The 17584-nt window shown below is 39.7% G+C and overlaps 1 protein-coding gene across 2 annotated transcripts in view; it reads left to right on the top strand.

Moving 5' to 3' along the window:
* Nucleotides 1-17339, top strand: part of LOC130930037 (leucine-rich repeat-containing protein 24-like) — a 32164-nt gene extending 14825 nt beyond the window's left edge. Inside the window, exons 2-5 of one of the 2 annotated variants that reach the window (XM_057857709.1) lie at nucleotides 6849-7020; nucleotides 11949-12227; nucleotides 12350-12518; nucleotides 14416-17339. In XM_057857709.1, coding sequence (XP_057713692.1) covers nucleotides 6862-7020; nucleotides 11949-12227; nucleotides 12350-12518; nucleotides 14416-15650 — 1842 coding nt within the window. In that variant the 5' untranslated portion in view covers nucleotides 6849-6861 and the 3' untranslated portion in view covers nucleotides 15651-17339. Of the gene's footprint in view, nucleotides 1-2344; nucleotides 7021-11948; nucleotides 12228-12349; nucleotides 12519-14415 lie in introns of those variants that run through there. The other variant, XM_057857708.1, reaches the window with a different exon arrangement.
* Nucleotides 17340-17584: the final 245 nt, after the last annotated feature.

Genomic DNA, 17584 nt, shown 5'->3' with positions numbered 1-17584 from the left:
AACACATTAAAAAAAAAAAATCCTTTCCATATTACATGCAAACTCAGTAAATGTGAACACAAAACACAACTGTATTCAATGGTTGTACTTCCACTGTAAGGACACCAATGTGAAATGTTGACAGAATGCAGTTACGGTATGACTCAGAATGCACTCATTTTCCAAATGTTGCTCTTACCTTAAGCAAAATAAATGGTCAAGATGTTTGAGGATTTTTTTTCCACCAAAAATATAACAAACAAGAAATGCACAATGTTGATGGATAAACTATAAGGTTTTAGGCAAGAGTTTTTCAACACCAACACACATCACCTCTCAGACATCGGATTTTAATTAATGTGTGTTGTTTAGGTCTTAATTATTGAATAATCATCTCAGTATATAATTGCTGTCCAATTATTTTTCTACTAATTTCATGGGCCGACAGCCATTTCAGAGTGTACCACACCTACTGCCCATTAAGCCTGAACAATATATCGTTTAAACATCGCCATCGCAATGTACGCATGCGCGATAGTCCCATCGCAAGGATGTGCGATAGTTTTTTTTTTTCCAATCCACAGACCTTTGATCTGCTTCATACGCTCGCACAGCCTCTCTCTTTTCTAATTATTAAAGTTAACGATGGCTTTGACCTGGTCAAAGAAGCCGGGCAGCAATCTGTCAATCATCGTTTAACTTGTTAAACAGTTTCTGCAAAGAAGCGCGGGCTGGAATGAATGTCTGTGTCTGTGGGTGGAGAATGTGGACACGTTCGAGACATATAAAATAAACGCCAGAAGTGATTATGAGGAGTTTGTAATTTCTACATGTCACTCCAAGAGTCACAGCCATGTTGGGTAAACAGAAGCATTTAATAAAGCCAAGCATTTTTCTACTACAGTACTTTATTATTGTTTAAAAATGATTCAGTGGGACGGTTATGTTTAAAACTGATCATAATTATTACATTTGAAGTGCTAAAAAACATTTATTAATATATATATATATATATATATATATTTATACACATTTTTTTAAATCATACTTTACGGGAAAAAAGTGAGAAAAAACATGTCTTATATGTATCTCCAGTGCTAGATCTGAATAAATACATTGAGCACACACACACAAAATTTGGGGGGGGGGGGGGGTGTACTTAACGGTTTTTCACTTATCGCGGCGGGTTCTGGTCCCTATTAACCGCGAAAAACGATGGAATACCCACTCACCCAAGGACGGTACACTTGGCGCCACAACCAGATCTTGAAGAGCATTGGTCCTACTCTGGAGGGAAAGCGAGTTAACACAACGCCCTACCACAGATATCTAATAGCTCCTGGGGATCTGCCTTTGTTCGTGAAGAGGCCACAGCTGCCATGAGGTCTACTACACCATCAGAGAGAAGCCAGTTGTTCCCAGCACGTGACTGGCTGATGCTGGCAGATGTTGGCAAACAGCTGGTGTTCCCCTCAGAGATCGCCACTACCACCTTGAGGTCTGACCTGGTGCTCTGGTCCCCCTCCTTAAAAAAGGTATTTATCATCGAACTCACTGTACCATGGGAGGACTCCATAGAGGAGGCATATGAACGAAAACACCTGCGGTATTTCGAGCTAGCCGCTGAAGCTCAACAGCGTGGCTGGAACGCTGAAGTCCGCCCAGTGGAAGTCGGGTGCAGAGGCTTTGTGGGAACAACTTACACAAAGCTCCTGAGGGACTTGGGAGTCAGGGGCCAGAGCCAGCGCACAGCCATCAAAGCTGTGTCAGAAGCAGCTGAAAGAAGCAGCCAGTGGCTATGGCTAAAGAGAAACGACCCAAGCTGGGCCCCCAGGTAGTGCATCAGGAGGTATGCGGTCAGCCTTAGCCTGGCTCAGGGAACTGGACACCCTTGCCATGCATAGTCCCACTGAGGTTTTTTTCCACCTTGCACCAAGGCTTGGGATGCAAGCTCAGGACTGATCACCCTGTAGCTAGCCGCCTCTGGGGAGGGTGTATAGTGTCAAAGGCCGAAACACCCCATGACCCGGTGAAACACTACTGAGGATGCGTACCCACAAATTAATTACCCCATCTTTAATACCAACATTCATCGAGAAGTCTTTTGCGCAGGAATTTTACCATCCCATTCTGTGTTTTCTGGAAACACTATGGTCATGATGAGTCATCCAAAGTCTTTCCAAACAGCTATTCAAGTCATCTAGTAAAATTTTCTTTAAAAAAAAAAAAAAATATATATATATATATATATATATATATATATATATATATATATATATATATATATATATATATATATATTTTTTTTTTTTTTTTTTTTTTCTTCTTCTTCTTGAGGTTTTAATTTTATAAATCAATTTTGCCAATTTTACAGTGGCAATTGAAAGTAACACAAACCTTGGCATAGCCCTGCTCCTGAGATGTAAACTTTCACATACTGTTTTATCTGCCAGGTAAGGGAACGTTTTTAATTTTTTTTTTTATATCGCAATATATCGCAAACCCCAAAAAATGGCAGCAATAGTTTTTTTCCAATATCGTTCAGGCCTTCTGCCCATGGTCATCTGGGATAAGTTCTAGCACGCTTGCAACCTTCGTGAGGACAAGCGGTACAAATGATGTGTTGATGGCTGGATTTACTGATTACCACATAATCCTGTTTTACAACAGGACAGCTCGCTTTCTTTACCAGCTCATGAAGTTGCTATCTATTAATATGCTATATCCAAGGGCAGGTAAAAAATTATACACCGTATTGGCCGGAATATAAGACAGCCCTGATTATAAGACGACCCCGTCTTTTTCAAGACTCAAGTTTGAAAAAAGACTTTTTCAACACCAAATTTTTATACAGAAAATAATTACAGTACATCTGAAACAAATGATTTTAACAATATATTTGAGAGAAAAAGTATGTTATTTTGCCTCATTCAAATTTTAATATCTGAACATTTAAATATGTAAACTTAAGTGCAATCACATTTGTAAATGAATGGATTCTGGTTTTTGAAATGAAAATAAACCAATCTATTGTAATAAAACAACAAATTTGCAATAACTGCATTAACCATCAAAGTGAAGTCTTAACTGTAACTGTAGTCTTGAAACAAATCTGAATAAATGGTAAATGGTGTTATACTTATATAGCGCTTTTCCACCTTTCAAGGCGCTCAAAGCGCTTTACACTATGGAAAAACTGTTGCGGCTGGCTAGGCGAAGCCGATGCGGACCAAAGTGCGACCCGGAAGCCGAAGTAGAGTGAAGTGGTATTTATTAAAGACATGCAAGGTGTGGAGTGGCTGGCAGGGTTGATGATCCAGGGTATGGCTGTGGCAGGCGGCGTTGTTCGGTCAGGAGGCCTGGCTGGGTGAGTGTCCTGAAGGCAAAAGATAGAATCAATGAAGCTTTCAAAAACAAGAGTAAAAAAAACCACAGACTTGAGTTGGCGATGTACCAATGGTGACTGGCAGAATCATCTGGCACCTGCTTGCTGCCCGGGCCGCTCCTTATAAGCAGTGTTGATTAATGATGAGCTGCAGGTGCACTCCCAGGTGAGCCAGGTTAAAACTGATACCATTCATCAAAACAGGAAGTTTCATAGCAATAAAAGCCAGCAGAGGGGAGCGTGGGCAAGGACTACCACAAAAACATTGCAATAAAATAATGCAAACTGATTAAACTTGAGAGTAGCTGAGATCTGTCATGACAGAACATCGCTTCAATGATATCTGGCGCAGTCTAGCGTCGTAAATGGTTATAATGTCTAGACCGCGGATATAAGACGACCCCCACTTTTTCAGTCTTATTTCAATGCAAAAAACACCGTTTTATATTCAGGCCAATACGGTATTTGCATGTTGTTCATCCTCTGGCTTTGTTTTTAGTATTTTGTTTTCTTGCAAGCTCCGATTTCAATTGTGTCAGTTGATCATGATCACATGATCATGTTATTCGATAAATTTAGGCCCTTTTTGTTTTCAGCAAGACTTCCTTTAACCTCAACTACTGATGAGGAGACAGAGCAAGCTCAACAAATGATCCTGGCGGAAAGGCACATCACCATTGATGAGTTCTGCTCTTCCCTGATTAGTCATGGCTATGCGCATCAAATCATTCATGAAACTAAAAACAAAAGCAAGAGTGCACTATAGAATGTGTGGATGAATTTTTATGTGCCCTATTAGGCTTACAATGTCTAAGTACACATTTCAGAGACAAGGCATTCAAAATGGCACATGGAGGCACATCGAAGGTATGTGCATACAAATATTTGACATTATTAAACTGACATCAAATCCATGATTAACTGTCACTTGATGAGGATTTTGGAGATTGATGTTAGTGACTCAAACAGACACGAATGTTACTCTAGCTCTGGCAAACTGACCAAGTCAATATTACAGTTCAAGGTGTAAAATAGCTACAAGCCTGTGTATCTAAGCAAAGTTTGCTCCCAATTATAAACTGGGACAAGTGCAGAACTTTATCGTATCCCAAAATACAGTGATCCCTCACTACTTCGCGCTTCAAACTTTGCGCCCTCAGTCCATCGTGGATTTTTTTCAATTAAAAAAACAAAATACAGATGAGCTGTCCCGAGCCTTTTCACTCTCGCTCCCTCCCTCCCTCTCCCTGTTCTGTGTTCCTCAGGCACTGTGGCACTGCACTGGAGTTGCTTATTATTAAAGTTACTGATGTCGACAAATGTTTGTGTTTGATCTTGCCAGAAACACGAACTTCAGAAGCGTCAATCATCGTTTAACTTGTTAAATAGTTGCTGTGGCAACTCATTGTGTGTAAGTGAGAGGATTTGAGAAGACTCACTCAATGAAGTGTTGCAGGTGCTGCCTTGGAACAGACAGGCTCTGTGTGCGTATGCGCGGGCGTGGGTATAAGGGAGCGTGAATGAACGTATGTGTGTGGCGAAGATCAAGGCAGCCGGATGTCAGCCGGTCACGGCAATAAACGTCACATGTTTAAAGTGATCCTGAGCAGTTTGTAATTTCCACATGTCACTCCAAGAGTCACAGCCATGGGATGTAACAGAAGCATTTAATAAAGCCAAGCATTTTTCTACTACAGTACTTTATTCTTGTTTAAAAATAATTCAGTGGGACAGTAACATGTTTAAAACTTATCATAATTGTGAGGTGTTTTTTCCCTTACTGGAGATGTTTTTCTGTGGAAAACCACCAGAGTTGATACTTAAGTTTCACTTTCGTTTTCATAGGTATCGTTTCACAGTAAGCATCCTTGGGTAACGCCCTTTGAACAGTATAAATGTCCAGCCTCTATTGTACTTCTTTGTACTGCTGGGTGATCACAGCTCCTGGCTGAATCACATCATTATGTACCCTTGATATATCATGTTTATAAAGTCTTCGAAGCAGGCAATCTTTGGTTGGTCGTATTTATTTCTCTAATTGAGCTATCGAGGTAACACTTGTCTTGGAGTTCAAACTTGAATTTCCCTGACAATAATTATTACATGTGAAGTGCTTAAAAACCATTTATTAAAATATATAGATACATTTTTTAAATTATACTTCGGGGAAAAAGTGAAAGACGTGTCTTGTATGTATCTCTTTCCAATGCTAAATTGTTCTGAATAAATACATTGAACACCCCCCCCCCCTTTTTTTTTTTTTTTTTTTTAATTTGGGGTGGTGTGCACTACTTTGCGGTTTTTCACTGATCGCGGCGGGTTCTGGTCCCCATTAACTGCGAAAAACGAGGGATCACTGTCATATCAGCTGAGCTGAACAAGAATTTAAGTTAACTGGTTAAAATGTTACCAATGAATTCACACAGAATATATCTAAAGGGACGTAACATGTATATGAGGCTTGTCTAGAACCATGCTCTTTTCTTTTTTTACAGAAATACTTAAGTGTGTAAAAAATTACTTAAGATAAAACTCTTGTGGTTAAACAATTTAATGAATAAATAAATGAGGAGTTCATATCAAAAGAAGATGCTGTAAAAAGATGCAGCCAGAAGCCAGAGGTGATGTTTTTCATGAATTCGATTAGAGCTGTTTACCACCAGAGGTTTCTTTTCGCGTAAACAAGATTTCAGCATAACATATGTTTACACCCAATATGTTGCTGCTGCAGGAATATGAGGAGGGGGATTTTGGCATAACCTTCTGAACATTCTGCTCAATCTATCAACTTCCAATGCCATTTGCTGTATCCTGTTCAGAGTCAGGTGGTGCTAGACTTATTCCATATGATTTCTAGCAAAAAGAAATCCACAACCTCATCTTGTCTCCAGTCCATCACAGAGCACATGTGGACACAGAACACAATATTCATCCACATTCGCTGAATGAATGTGTGAGACTTAACCCACAATGCTGGCATCAAAGCCATTATAGGTCGATACGGCATTTACTGTAATCACTGAAATCTGGAGATAAACTTTGTTCTCAAGACCATAGGAGTGAGTTTATTCTTCCAAGGGAAAGTAAATTCATACTCTGGTTTGGACTCAGATAACACATTTGGTATTTGGCTGACGATATTTGACCACTCCATGTGACAACAACCATATCCAGTTGGTCATCATTTACCTGTATGCGCATCTACCATAAAAGGCAATGATTTAAACTATTGGTCAGGATCTAGTAAAAATATCGTTGAATGTAAATTAGTATTTGTGTTTGTTATTCCCATTTCTAAGAGGATGCTTTTATTAGATTCTGAAACAGGCTCCCACGGTAGTCATACCTCATCAGTGTACATTCAATAGCTTTTCTTCCCTTACATTTCATTTGTATTATGTCAAGTGGTGGTTACAGTAGAAATGACATGTGACACAGACAGTTTACGCTTATTCTTTCCCTATTCTTACTGGTATAACTGCAGTTGTTCAACCACCATGGTCTGCTGGCTGTCCACACTCGTATTCATCATCCTGACTACAGCTTCCCAACCTACAGTGGGATGTCCCTCTGGTTGCCGCTGCTACAGTCTTACGGTGGAGTGTGGCTCCTTTGGAATCAAAGAAATCCCACAAGGTGTCCCCACCTTCACTGAGGTCAGTTGACGGTTTCAATTTACAGCAAACCTTCAATAACATCTCATTAATACCCTATCTTTCGACATCTCTGTGAACCAATCTAATCTATTACAGTGGTAACTCTACATAAGAATCGAATTTGTTCCAGGACCTGGTTTGTAAGTCTAAATGGTCATATGTCGGGCGGGATTTTCCCATAAGAATACAGTACATTATCATTCGATTAATTCTTTCCATAGCCCAAAAACCAAAGATAAATCCCTTATAAATACTCCAGGTACAATTACAAATAGCAATTACACATAACAAAACAAATAAATTATAAATACCATATTGGCCCGAATATAAGACGGCCCTGATTATAAGGCGACCCCCTCTTTTTCAAGACTCAAGTTTGAAAAAATACTTTTTGAACACCAAATTATTTTTTTATGCAGAAAATAATTACAGTACATCTGAAACAAATGATTATAACAATATATTTGAGAGAAAAATCATTATTTTTGCCTCATTCAGATCTTAATATCTGAACATTTAAATATGTAAACTAAAGTCAATCACATTCGTAAATGAATGGCTTCTGGTTTTTGAAATGTAAATAAACCAATCTATTGTGATAAAACAACAAAATTGAAATAACTGCATTAACCATCAAAGTGAAGTCTAACTGTAACTGTAGTCTTGAAACAAATCTGAATAAGGAAAAACATTGAAAAAAAATAATGCAAACTGGTTAAACTTGAGAGAAGCTGAGATCTGTCATGACTAGACATGTGCCGGTTACCGGTTTCACGGTTTACCGTGGTGTGAAAACGTCGCGGTTTCAAAACCACTACAATTTTCCGTCATACCTTAGTACGATATTCGCTATTTTTCATGTGCCAAAATGCAGCCGAAGTGGCTTGGTGCGGCAGCGCTCACCCTTCCTGTTGGTTGCCGTGAGTGTCAGTGACGCTATTCTGCTAAACAGCCAGCAAACCCAAAAACAAACCCTCGAAACACAAGGCGTACTTTTCTTCAATTTATTGAGCTCTCAAATCGTGGTGAAATATACAAATGAATACATTTAAAACGTTATACAATTGTATTTTTCCACATATGAGTAGGTTCAACAGGATAGCAGTAGCACCATGAAAAAGGTCGCCAAAAACAAAACATACATTTTCCTTTCAAATTCAATATACAAACTAACTAAAACTTACAAAGACGAATGTTAGCCCAGGCTAAGCTGGGAGAGCAGCTTCGTCGACGTTTTTTTGTCTCACAGCCGCTGAGTGAGAAACAAGCTTGAATGAAGGGGGGGAGATAAAAAAAAGGATCGCGTCAAAGATCGCTAATGGCGAAAGGAGGTCTCACTCCTCACTTTTTGTTTTAGATGAAACTTTGAAACCTCAACAATATTTACATTTTAACTAACTTATAAAACTAACGTATACATTTTTAACTAACTTATTAACTTATGAACTATTTGTTCTTTTTAACACAAAGGCATGACATCATGTAGAAGAGAGTTGACACAGTGGCTGAAAATGGCGAAACTTCAGCTTCTCCCCCTCAAAAAAAGTCATACAGTATATATTTTTAATTTTATTTAGAAGTGTTTTTACTTTTTTATAGCAATTATTTTGTTCTTGCTCTATTATTGAGCAACTTGAGCTCTGGCTGTGGGTATAGTCTAGGTTCTATTTATTTTAATTTTATATAAAATATTTGTTATTTTTTGTTAATTTATTTATTTTCACATTAATTTATTTTCACATTATATTCATGTTCCAATTTGCAAATATGTTCTGAAAAAAAACCTGTTCAATGGAAAAAAGTTTTTTTTTTTTTTTTTTTTTTTTTTAAACCCCATACATCTCAAAATTTTGGCGCTATAATTGCAATACCGTGATACCAAGAAACCGCGGTATTTTTGCTCACGGTTATCGTACTGTCAAAATCTCATACCGGCACATGCCTAGTCATGACAGAACATCGCTTTAATGATATCTGGCGCCATCTAGCGTCGTGAATGGGGAGAGCAGCTGAGATCTGTAATGACAGAACATCGCTTACATGATATCTGGCGCCATCTAGCGTCGTGAATGGGTATAATGTCTAGACCGCGAATATAAGACGACCCCCTCTTTTTCAGTCTTATTTCAATGCAAAAAACACAGTCTTATATTCGGGCCAATACGGTACTAATCGGAATAATAATAATTGCGTAATAACAATGTAACGAATCGTGTTCTAATGTGGCAGTTGTGTTTTGCATGCTGTTCCTGAATGTACCATGTAACTGACGAGAGAGGTGCAGAAGCGTGGGAAGTTTTTACTTTCTCTTTATCATGTTCTGTTGTTGTTGGTGTCAGCTACGGCAGACAGTAGCTGTGTTGTGTTGCACAAGTTTTGAAATAAATTATAAAAAAACTGACGAAGCTGCCAGCTTCCTTGCCGATGTTACAATAATAATAATTGTCACCTTAACTTATAAAGACTGGTGAGATCATAGACATTTTCTGGCCATTTTCTGCCGCGCACATCACGCTCGTATTTTTCTCTCATTTCCATCATAATATCAGTGATAAGTGCCATATTTTCCCTTTTTCGACCTCTTGCACTAACCTTCTTGACCCATGTTGATTTCTCTCACAAGAAAATCTGTCGTGCTGCCCTCTTGTGGGAAAAAAATAAAATCACGATGCTGTTTTAAATTGTATTTCAAGCATGTCATCATATGTCGAGAAAAATGACAAGTCGGATTTTACGTCGGATGTCGAAAGGATCGTATGTCGATGCGTTCTTATGTCGAATTACCACTTTATATTGAAATCATTGTGTTTAATCATTTGCCAGATCCATCTCGGATATGCGCCTGAGGGAGGGGCAATAATTCATTCCATCCCAGAAAGTGACCCTCTGATAATCTCTCAACAAGATATTTAACATCAACCTCTCTTCTCATCATGGGTTCAGACCCTCAGCATGAGGGCAGCACATGAATATTGATGAAGTTAGTTCTCGACTAATTTTTTCCATTAACCTCAATCATAAAGTCTCTCTCGTTTCAGTTTACCTTATCTATCACATCAGTTGCGGCCAAATAGTTAATTCATCCCTTATACCGATGAACACAAGTGGTCCTGATTCATTTAAATTTGTCACAATAATTTCATAATAGGCCTGCGTCCACCTAGAAAAGTGTTTGTTTAGATCTGGACATCTGGAAGATTCAGCAGAACTTACAGTGGGGCAAATAAGTATTTAGTCAACCACTTATTGTGCAAGTTCTCCCACTTGAAAATATTAGAGAGGCCTGTAATTGTTAACATGTGTAAACCTCAACCATGAGAGACAGAATTTGGAAAAAAAAAACAGAAAATCAGATTGTTTGATTTTTAAAGAATTTATTTACAAATCATGGTGGAAAATAAGTATTTGGTCAATACCAAAATTTAATCTCAATACTTTGTTATGTACCCATTGTTGGCAATAACAAACGTTTTCTGTAACTCTTCACAAGCTTTTTACACACTGTTGCTGGTATTTTGGCCCATTCCTCCATGCAGAGCTCCTCTAGAGCAGTGATGTTTTGGGGCTGTCATTGGGCAACACGGACTTTCAACTCCCTCCACAGATTTTCTATGGGGTTTGAGATCTGAAGACTGGCTAGACCACTCCAGGACCTTCAAATGCTTCTTACGAAGCCACTCCTCTGTTGCCCTGACTGTGTGTTTGGGATCATTGTCATGCTGAAAGACCCAGCCACGTCTCATCTTCAATGCCCTTACTGATGGAAGGAGATTTTCACTCAAAATCTCTCGATACATGGCCCCATTCATTCTTTCCTTTACACAGATCAGTCGTCCTGGTCCCTTTGCAGAAAAACAGCCCCAAAGCCTGATGTATCTACCCCCATGCTTCACAGTGGGTATGGTGTTCTTCGGATGTAATTCAGTATTCTTTCTCCTCCAAACACGAGAACATGTTTTTCTACCAAAAAGTTCTATTTTGGTTTCATCTGACGATAACACATTCTCCCAGTCCTCTTCTGGATCATCCAAATGCTCTCTAGTGAATCGCAGATGGGCCTGGACGTGTACTTTCTTCAGCAGGGGGACACGTTTGGCAATGCAGGATTTGAGTCCCTGGCGGCGCATTGTGTTACTGTGGTCCCAGCTCTCTGTAGGTCATTCACTGGGTCCCCCCATGTGGATCTGGGATTTTTGCTCACCGTCCTTGTTATCATTTTGACGCCATGGGGTGAGATTTTGCATGGAGCCCCAGACGAGTCAGTGGTCTTGTATGTCTTCCATTTTCTAATAATTGCTCCCACAGTTGATTTCTTTACACCAAGCGTTTTACCTATTGCAGATTCAGTCTTCCCAGCCTGGTGCAGGTCTACAATTTTGTCTCTGGTGTCCTTTGACAACTCTTTGGTCTTGGCCATAGTGGAGTTTGGCGTGTGACTGACTGAGCTTGTGGACGGGTCTGAGCTTGTGGACGGGTGTTTATTATAATGAGTTAAAACAGTTGCCATTAATACAGGTAATGAGTGGAGCCTCGTTAGACCTCGTTAGAAGAAGTTAGACCTCTTTGACTGCCAGAAATCTTGCTTGTTTGTAGGTGACCAAATACTTATTTTCCACTCTAATTTGGAAATAAATTCTTTAAAAATCAAACGACGTGTTTTTTTCTCCACATTCTGTCTCTCGTGGTTGAGGTTTACCCATGTTGACAATTACAGGCCTCTCTAATCTTTTCAAGTAGGAGAACTTGCACAATTGGTGGTTGACTAAATACTTATTTGCCCCACTGTATATGGCTTTGCAGAACAGACTTATTCTCATGCCAATTTCAGACATCCTACAGTACATCACTGGTCATCTATTTTTTAAAAAAAAAAAAAAAAACATAATCCCTCATTGATTCTTTTATCTAAATTTGTTTCGACTCTACAGACATTGTTCCTCCAGGACAATGCTATTGTGCATATCCGTCTTCAGGATCTGACTCTGCTGGACAGCCTCCATTACCTTTACCTCCAGAATAACAGCATTTCAGCTCTGGAGCCAGGAGCATTTCTCAGCCAGGGGCAGCTACTAGAGCTCGCCCTGAATGGAAACCTCATCCATCTTGTCACCCCAGAGATGTTCCAGGGTTTGGAGCATCTTCGGATTCTTTATCTTGCGGGCAACCAGATCACTCGAGTACAGGACAACACCTTCAGGGGACTGCAGGTGGGTTTGTGAGGACCTGGCCTTTGTTTGTCGGTGAAGATTTGTTGTTGGTTGCTCATTTTGTTTGTTCTTATTTTGCTCACTTGTATTCACATTTGCCATTTTCTGCACTGTCCTTGCAGCGCCTCCAGGAACTCCATTTGCAGGAAAATAGCATAGAGGTACTGGCAGACAAAGCTCTGTCTGGATTGTCATCTCTGGCTCTACTGGATCTCAGCCAAAATCACCTCCACACCTTGGGAGCCTCATCACTCAAACCACTTGTCAGTCTGCAGGTGCTGCGAGTCACAGGTTCGAATGTTGGAAATTGGAAGAATGTTGTGCAAGTCATGAAATGAAACAAAGTGATCACAAATGAGTCAGCTGCACAAGTAAAATCGCAGGTTTACAATTTTCTTGTTTAGCCTCACGTTAATGCCTGACTCCGACTCCACAATTTGATTTTAGTCCAATAGACACGAAGAGAGAATCGTTGACTGCTGTGGCCAACATGTTGAAGTAGTGGGGTTACGACGTCTTGTGTAGTGTGACATATAGTCAAAGGCTATTTACTGGCAAGGTTTTAGTCGGTCAAAAATATTAGGAGCAAGAGATGTTCTAAAAAGACAAGACATCACTGGAATAATTTACACTGATTTGAGAAAATCTTTTTTTTTTTTTTTTATAGGTCATTTCTTGCTCCTAAGGGAACCTTAGGTGAATGCAACAAATACGAGAACCTGAAATTGGTCTCATACGTTACGGTAGGGGAATGGCAGTAACGCAGTGAGGTTATTTTTGGTGTTAGCATAGCAACTGTTTAAACTCAACAACAAAAGATGTTTTCATTCTAAAGCAAACAAACAAACAAAAATTAAAGAAGGTATGCTTAACAATAGCTTATTAATCTTATATCAATATGTATTAAAAGGAATAATATCTTTTCACGGATTTACCGATCGACTGTTTGTATTACTCTAACCTACTCAAAATAAAATAAATAGCATTTATATCCTAGTTTAAGGAAAACAAGCAGAATATATTTGACATAGGGCATAAGAGATACATGACACCTTCTGACCACGGAAGCCCAACGCGTGCGTCATGCAGTTGACTGAGCAAGATTGACGCTGACTACCAGGTGATAGGCAAGTAGGGTTGCCACCTTTCAGAAATATGAAAAACGGGACGCCCCCCTCGCGCCCAAAGCTGTACAGGCAGAAAAAAAGGGACATCCCCAAAACTCCTAAACTGCATAGAAATATATCTATTCATATATATTCCTTTAGTTCAATACGGAACGCAAGATTTAATTCCCAGTTATGTTTCGTTCCTTATTTCAAGGGACAGGTGGCAAACCCTATAGGCAACACATCTACAAGCCCACGTCTGCAAAACCAAATCCCGCAATCAGCTCTTCAGAACAGTGCAGAACAAATGGCGGGACGTCCTGTACTACCACAAAACCCGATAACAAACACAAATCTAAGTTTAATAGCTTGGCACCGCTCAGACGTCAAGGCAGGCCGAACCTCCCACCTCAGTTGCCTCAGTAACCATGTCCCAGCAACGAACAGTGACGCACGAACTTGACCGCCCAAATCTGCAACAGAAGAATTATCCTAAACAACACCCAGGCACACCCTACCGCAGACTTCAAAAAGACTGAACGTTTAGCTAACAACTGTCGCTTCTTGGTGACATTCCAATGTGCTCATTGTTTTGCTGACCCTGGATCCAGAATTTCCTCTCTGTCGGGGACCTATTTGCTGTTTCGCCTTGCTGTTTGATCGCTGTCGACCTGAATAAGTTGTCAACTTGTGTTTGGAAGCCTTCTTCCAGCTTTCAAAATGGAGTCAGTACAAGGGGTTAAAACTAAGGTGAACGTGCAGAGTTTGGCCTTTTGGCAGGGTTGTCGGCTTTTCGCCGGCCCGGGCGTTGGAGCTGCGCCAGCGCGGGTCCGGCAGTTCAGCTGGCGTGATTCCCATCAATCTGGCTAAAAGGTCAGATTCGTTCAATATTTAGCAAGTAGTCATTTTAAAAACGTGAATGTTTAACTCGCTCTTTGTGGGGCCTGTATGGATTTGGTAAACAATTCGTATAAGGTTTTAGTGAAACAGGATTTAAAGCAATGATTTTTACAAAAAAATCACAATTGATTTTCTTCAATCCGATATTTATCTTTTCTGCCTTCATTCTAATCCTCCAGAAAATCCATGGCGATGTGATTGTGCTCTTGGCTGGCTAAGGACATGGATCAGCGAGGACGGACAGCGGCTGTTAAGCACTGCTGAGCAGCGTCGTCTAATGTGCTCGGAGCCACCTCGTCTTTCCCACCTCAGCCTAGGGGAGGTTGCTCCAAACAGCCTGGTTTGCATCCCCCCTGTTGTACAGCTTGAGCCTAGTCATCTAACTGTTAGACTCGGGGAGAGCCTTCGAGTCTCATGTCAAGCCTCAGGATATCCTCAGCCTCAAGTGACTTGGAAAAAATCTTCCAATGGCAAGGCCCAGTTGTCTCCACGAGGCTTGGTTCAAGAGCTGGGGCCCAATGGTGAACTTTTCCGACCTGGTGTTGGAGGAGTTGTGACGGCCCTGCCTAGCAGTGGGGGTATAAAGACTGGTGGAATCAACGGGCTTGTGCGTGGGACCGAGGAGGGGGGTGAGAGAGACAGTTTCGACCCAGACATGGGCAGCGGCATGCTCTTTCTCAGCAATGTGACGGTTGCACATGCTGGTCGTTATGAGTGCGAGGCATGGAATCCTGGTGGTGTAGCAAGAGTTACATTTCACTTAGCGGTCAATATGTCTTCATCCTCATATTCGTCACAATTCTGGCCTCATTTAAACACACACTCATCAGTTTCATCTTCATCTAATTCATTCTTCCATCCAAAGGTTGTGGATGTTAGCCAGAAGCCACTTTATGAGCAAGACAGCATGGACTTTAGTGCTCTTGGCCCAGCCACACAAACCGCCATCGCTGTTGGCATTTCCTTACTAGCACTTACTGCTATTCTACTCTTGATTATGATTTACACACGTCACCAGCAATACCATAAAGACGAAGTGGAGTCCTACTGTACCAGCAAAGAAGAGAGCATTATCTATGTAAATGATTACTCTGACGGACCCACCACTTTTGCACAGCTGGAGGAGTACAGTGATGACCAAGGTCATGAGATGTATGTGCTTAACCGAGCAAAGCCAGTTGGGTCCGCCTCAGTGAGGTGTCCCATGATGGGAGGGTTTGCCCCACAAAGAAGCATGAAAGAGGCGCTCCTGGATCATCAAGTGATTCAGACCCTTTCCAGATCAGGAGGGATGGAGGTTCGAAGAAATCCAGGAGATGGCGGTGAGGGGCCACTAACCACTGACCCAGAGGAAGTCTTCCTCAGCCAGAGTCTCATTTTTGGATCACAGCTTGCTTATGAAATCCACTGTTAAGGGGTTTTTACTTTAGTTCATGCATCAATGTCTTGCTTTATCAAAACAAAACTAAAAACATCACATTCTATGGATGTTTTAGTAAAAGGTAAAGGGAGGACATTACTCAATATTTTCTTTTATAGAGTGAGATTGGATGGGTCAAGCAATATGAGGCGCCGTTTGTAAAGCAGCACATGCTGAAAATTACAACAATATTTTCTCACATTTAGCGCCACACAGTGTTTAAAATGGTGTGAAATTTTTAGCCACTTTTTTTTTTGCACATTTACAATGTTATTTAGCAACTTAAATATTCCTCTTTAGATAGGTTTTGGACCTGATTCTTTAAACCCAGAACTAAATATTCAATTTAAATCTTAAATTTATATCCTATATCCTAAATGTTAAATCAGGAAACGGTCGGAACTAAATATTTAGCCTAATATGCAAATTCACATGACTGGAGACCGAAAGTAACAAAATAAAAAGTGGTGGAGCAACTCAGACTGTCTGTTTACGTTGCTTGAAAATGAATAAAACCTATTCAACGGTGGCAGTCTGCTCTTAGACATGAGTCATTGTGATAATAACAATATATAGGTAAAATACATAATTAGGAGAAACTATTTAAAGAGCATTTTGTGTGCTCCAGCTTTTATTTTGTTACTTCCGGTCTCCAGCCATGTCAATTTGCATATTAAGCTAAATATTTAGTTCCAACCATTTCCAGATTTAGCATTTAGGATATAAGATATAAATTTAACATTTAAATTAAATATTTAGTTCTGGATTTAAACATTCAGATACAAAACTTCTTATTTAAAAATGAATATTTAAGTTGCTAAATAATGTTGTAAATGTGCAAAAAAAAAGTGACTAAAAAAATTTACACCACGTTTTTAACACTGTGTGGCGCTAAATGTGAGAAAATGTTCTCGTAATTTTCAGCATCTGCTGCTTTACAAACGGCGCCCCATAAAGCAAACACCTATTCAGCTAGTTGAACTCTGAATCAACCAAAACAGAGGTACATATAGGAAATACGGTAGTTTACTGTACATTGCGCTCAAACATTGTGTAGTGGGTGTCTTTTGTGTAAATATGATGGCAGATATTCAGACTAATTTTTTGTGGTTACTGCTGTAAATATTACCAATTAATATTCTACAACATTAACAACAGTATTTTTTTTACACTAGTGGTAACAAACACATTTACATTGTTTGTAATTGACAGTTTGCTGGAATTAATTCCATTGACATTTGTCTGTAACAGCCAATTTACTGTAGTGTGAATCGGTCACAGTGCTCTGCAGTTTTTACATATTAAAATGGCTTTTAAAGAATAAAATGAGTGGCTCCATCTATTTGTCTTTTTTCTGTACTTTTCTGATTTATTATTATTTCTGGACTTGCCTTACTCTTCTGTAAACATATCACGATAGAAATATAAAGTAATGCCTCTTTGAATCAACTTCCTAATAAGGACTAGTGCTGCTTTGTGTTTATTTAGCAAATGTTGCATTCAAGACAAATGTTCTGTTGGATTGTTAATAAAAAGGTAATACAAGTGAAATCACCCGGCGGCAAATCCATGATAGGCTGGTCACAAAAAGCTTTTGACTGACATTTCAATTCGGCTATTATTTAAAAGGGCAATGCTTGTGGCCACACGGTTTAACTCGATCACCACATAAGCAGGCAGTGACAGTGACATTGGGTTATAGAAAGAATATAAAAACCGCAGCAGCAGCAACAACAACAACAACAACAACAACAAAAGCCCAATAAAGCCAATTATGAAACTGCTATAGCACAAGCTTTTCCATCATAAAGGATTTACACAACTTCTATATAATGTAATGCCAGTGTGTGTCCACCAAAGCCCTGCTTTCAGTGGTTGTCATGGATGCAATGGATTTATTTGTACCGGATAAAGACACTAGCTTTGCT

Source organism: Corythoichthys intestinalis, chromosome 14 (genome assembly GCF_030265065.1).
Source record: "Corythoichthys intestinalis isolate RoL2023-P3 chromosome 14, ASM3026506v1, whole genome shotgun sequence".
Lineage (NCBI taxonomy): Eukaryota > Metazoa > Chordata > Actinopteri > Syngnathiformes > Syngnathidae > Corythoichthys > Corythoichthys intestinalis.
The sequence above is the reverse complement of the archived record's forward strand: the minus strand, read 5'-3'. Positions and strand labels throughout refer to the sequence as shown.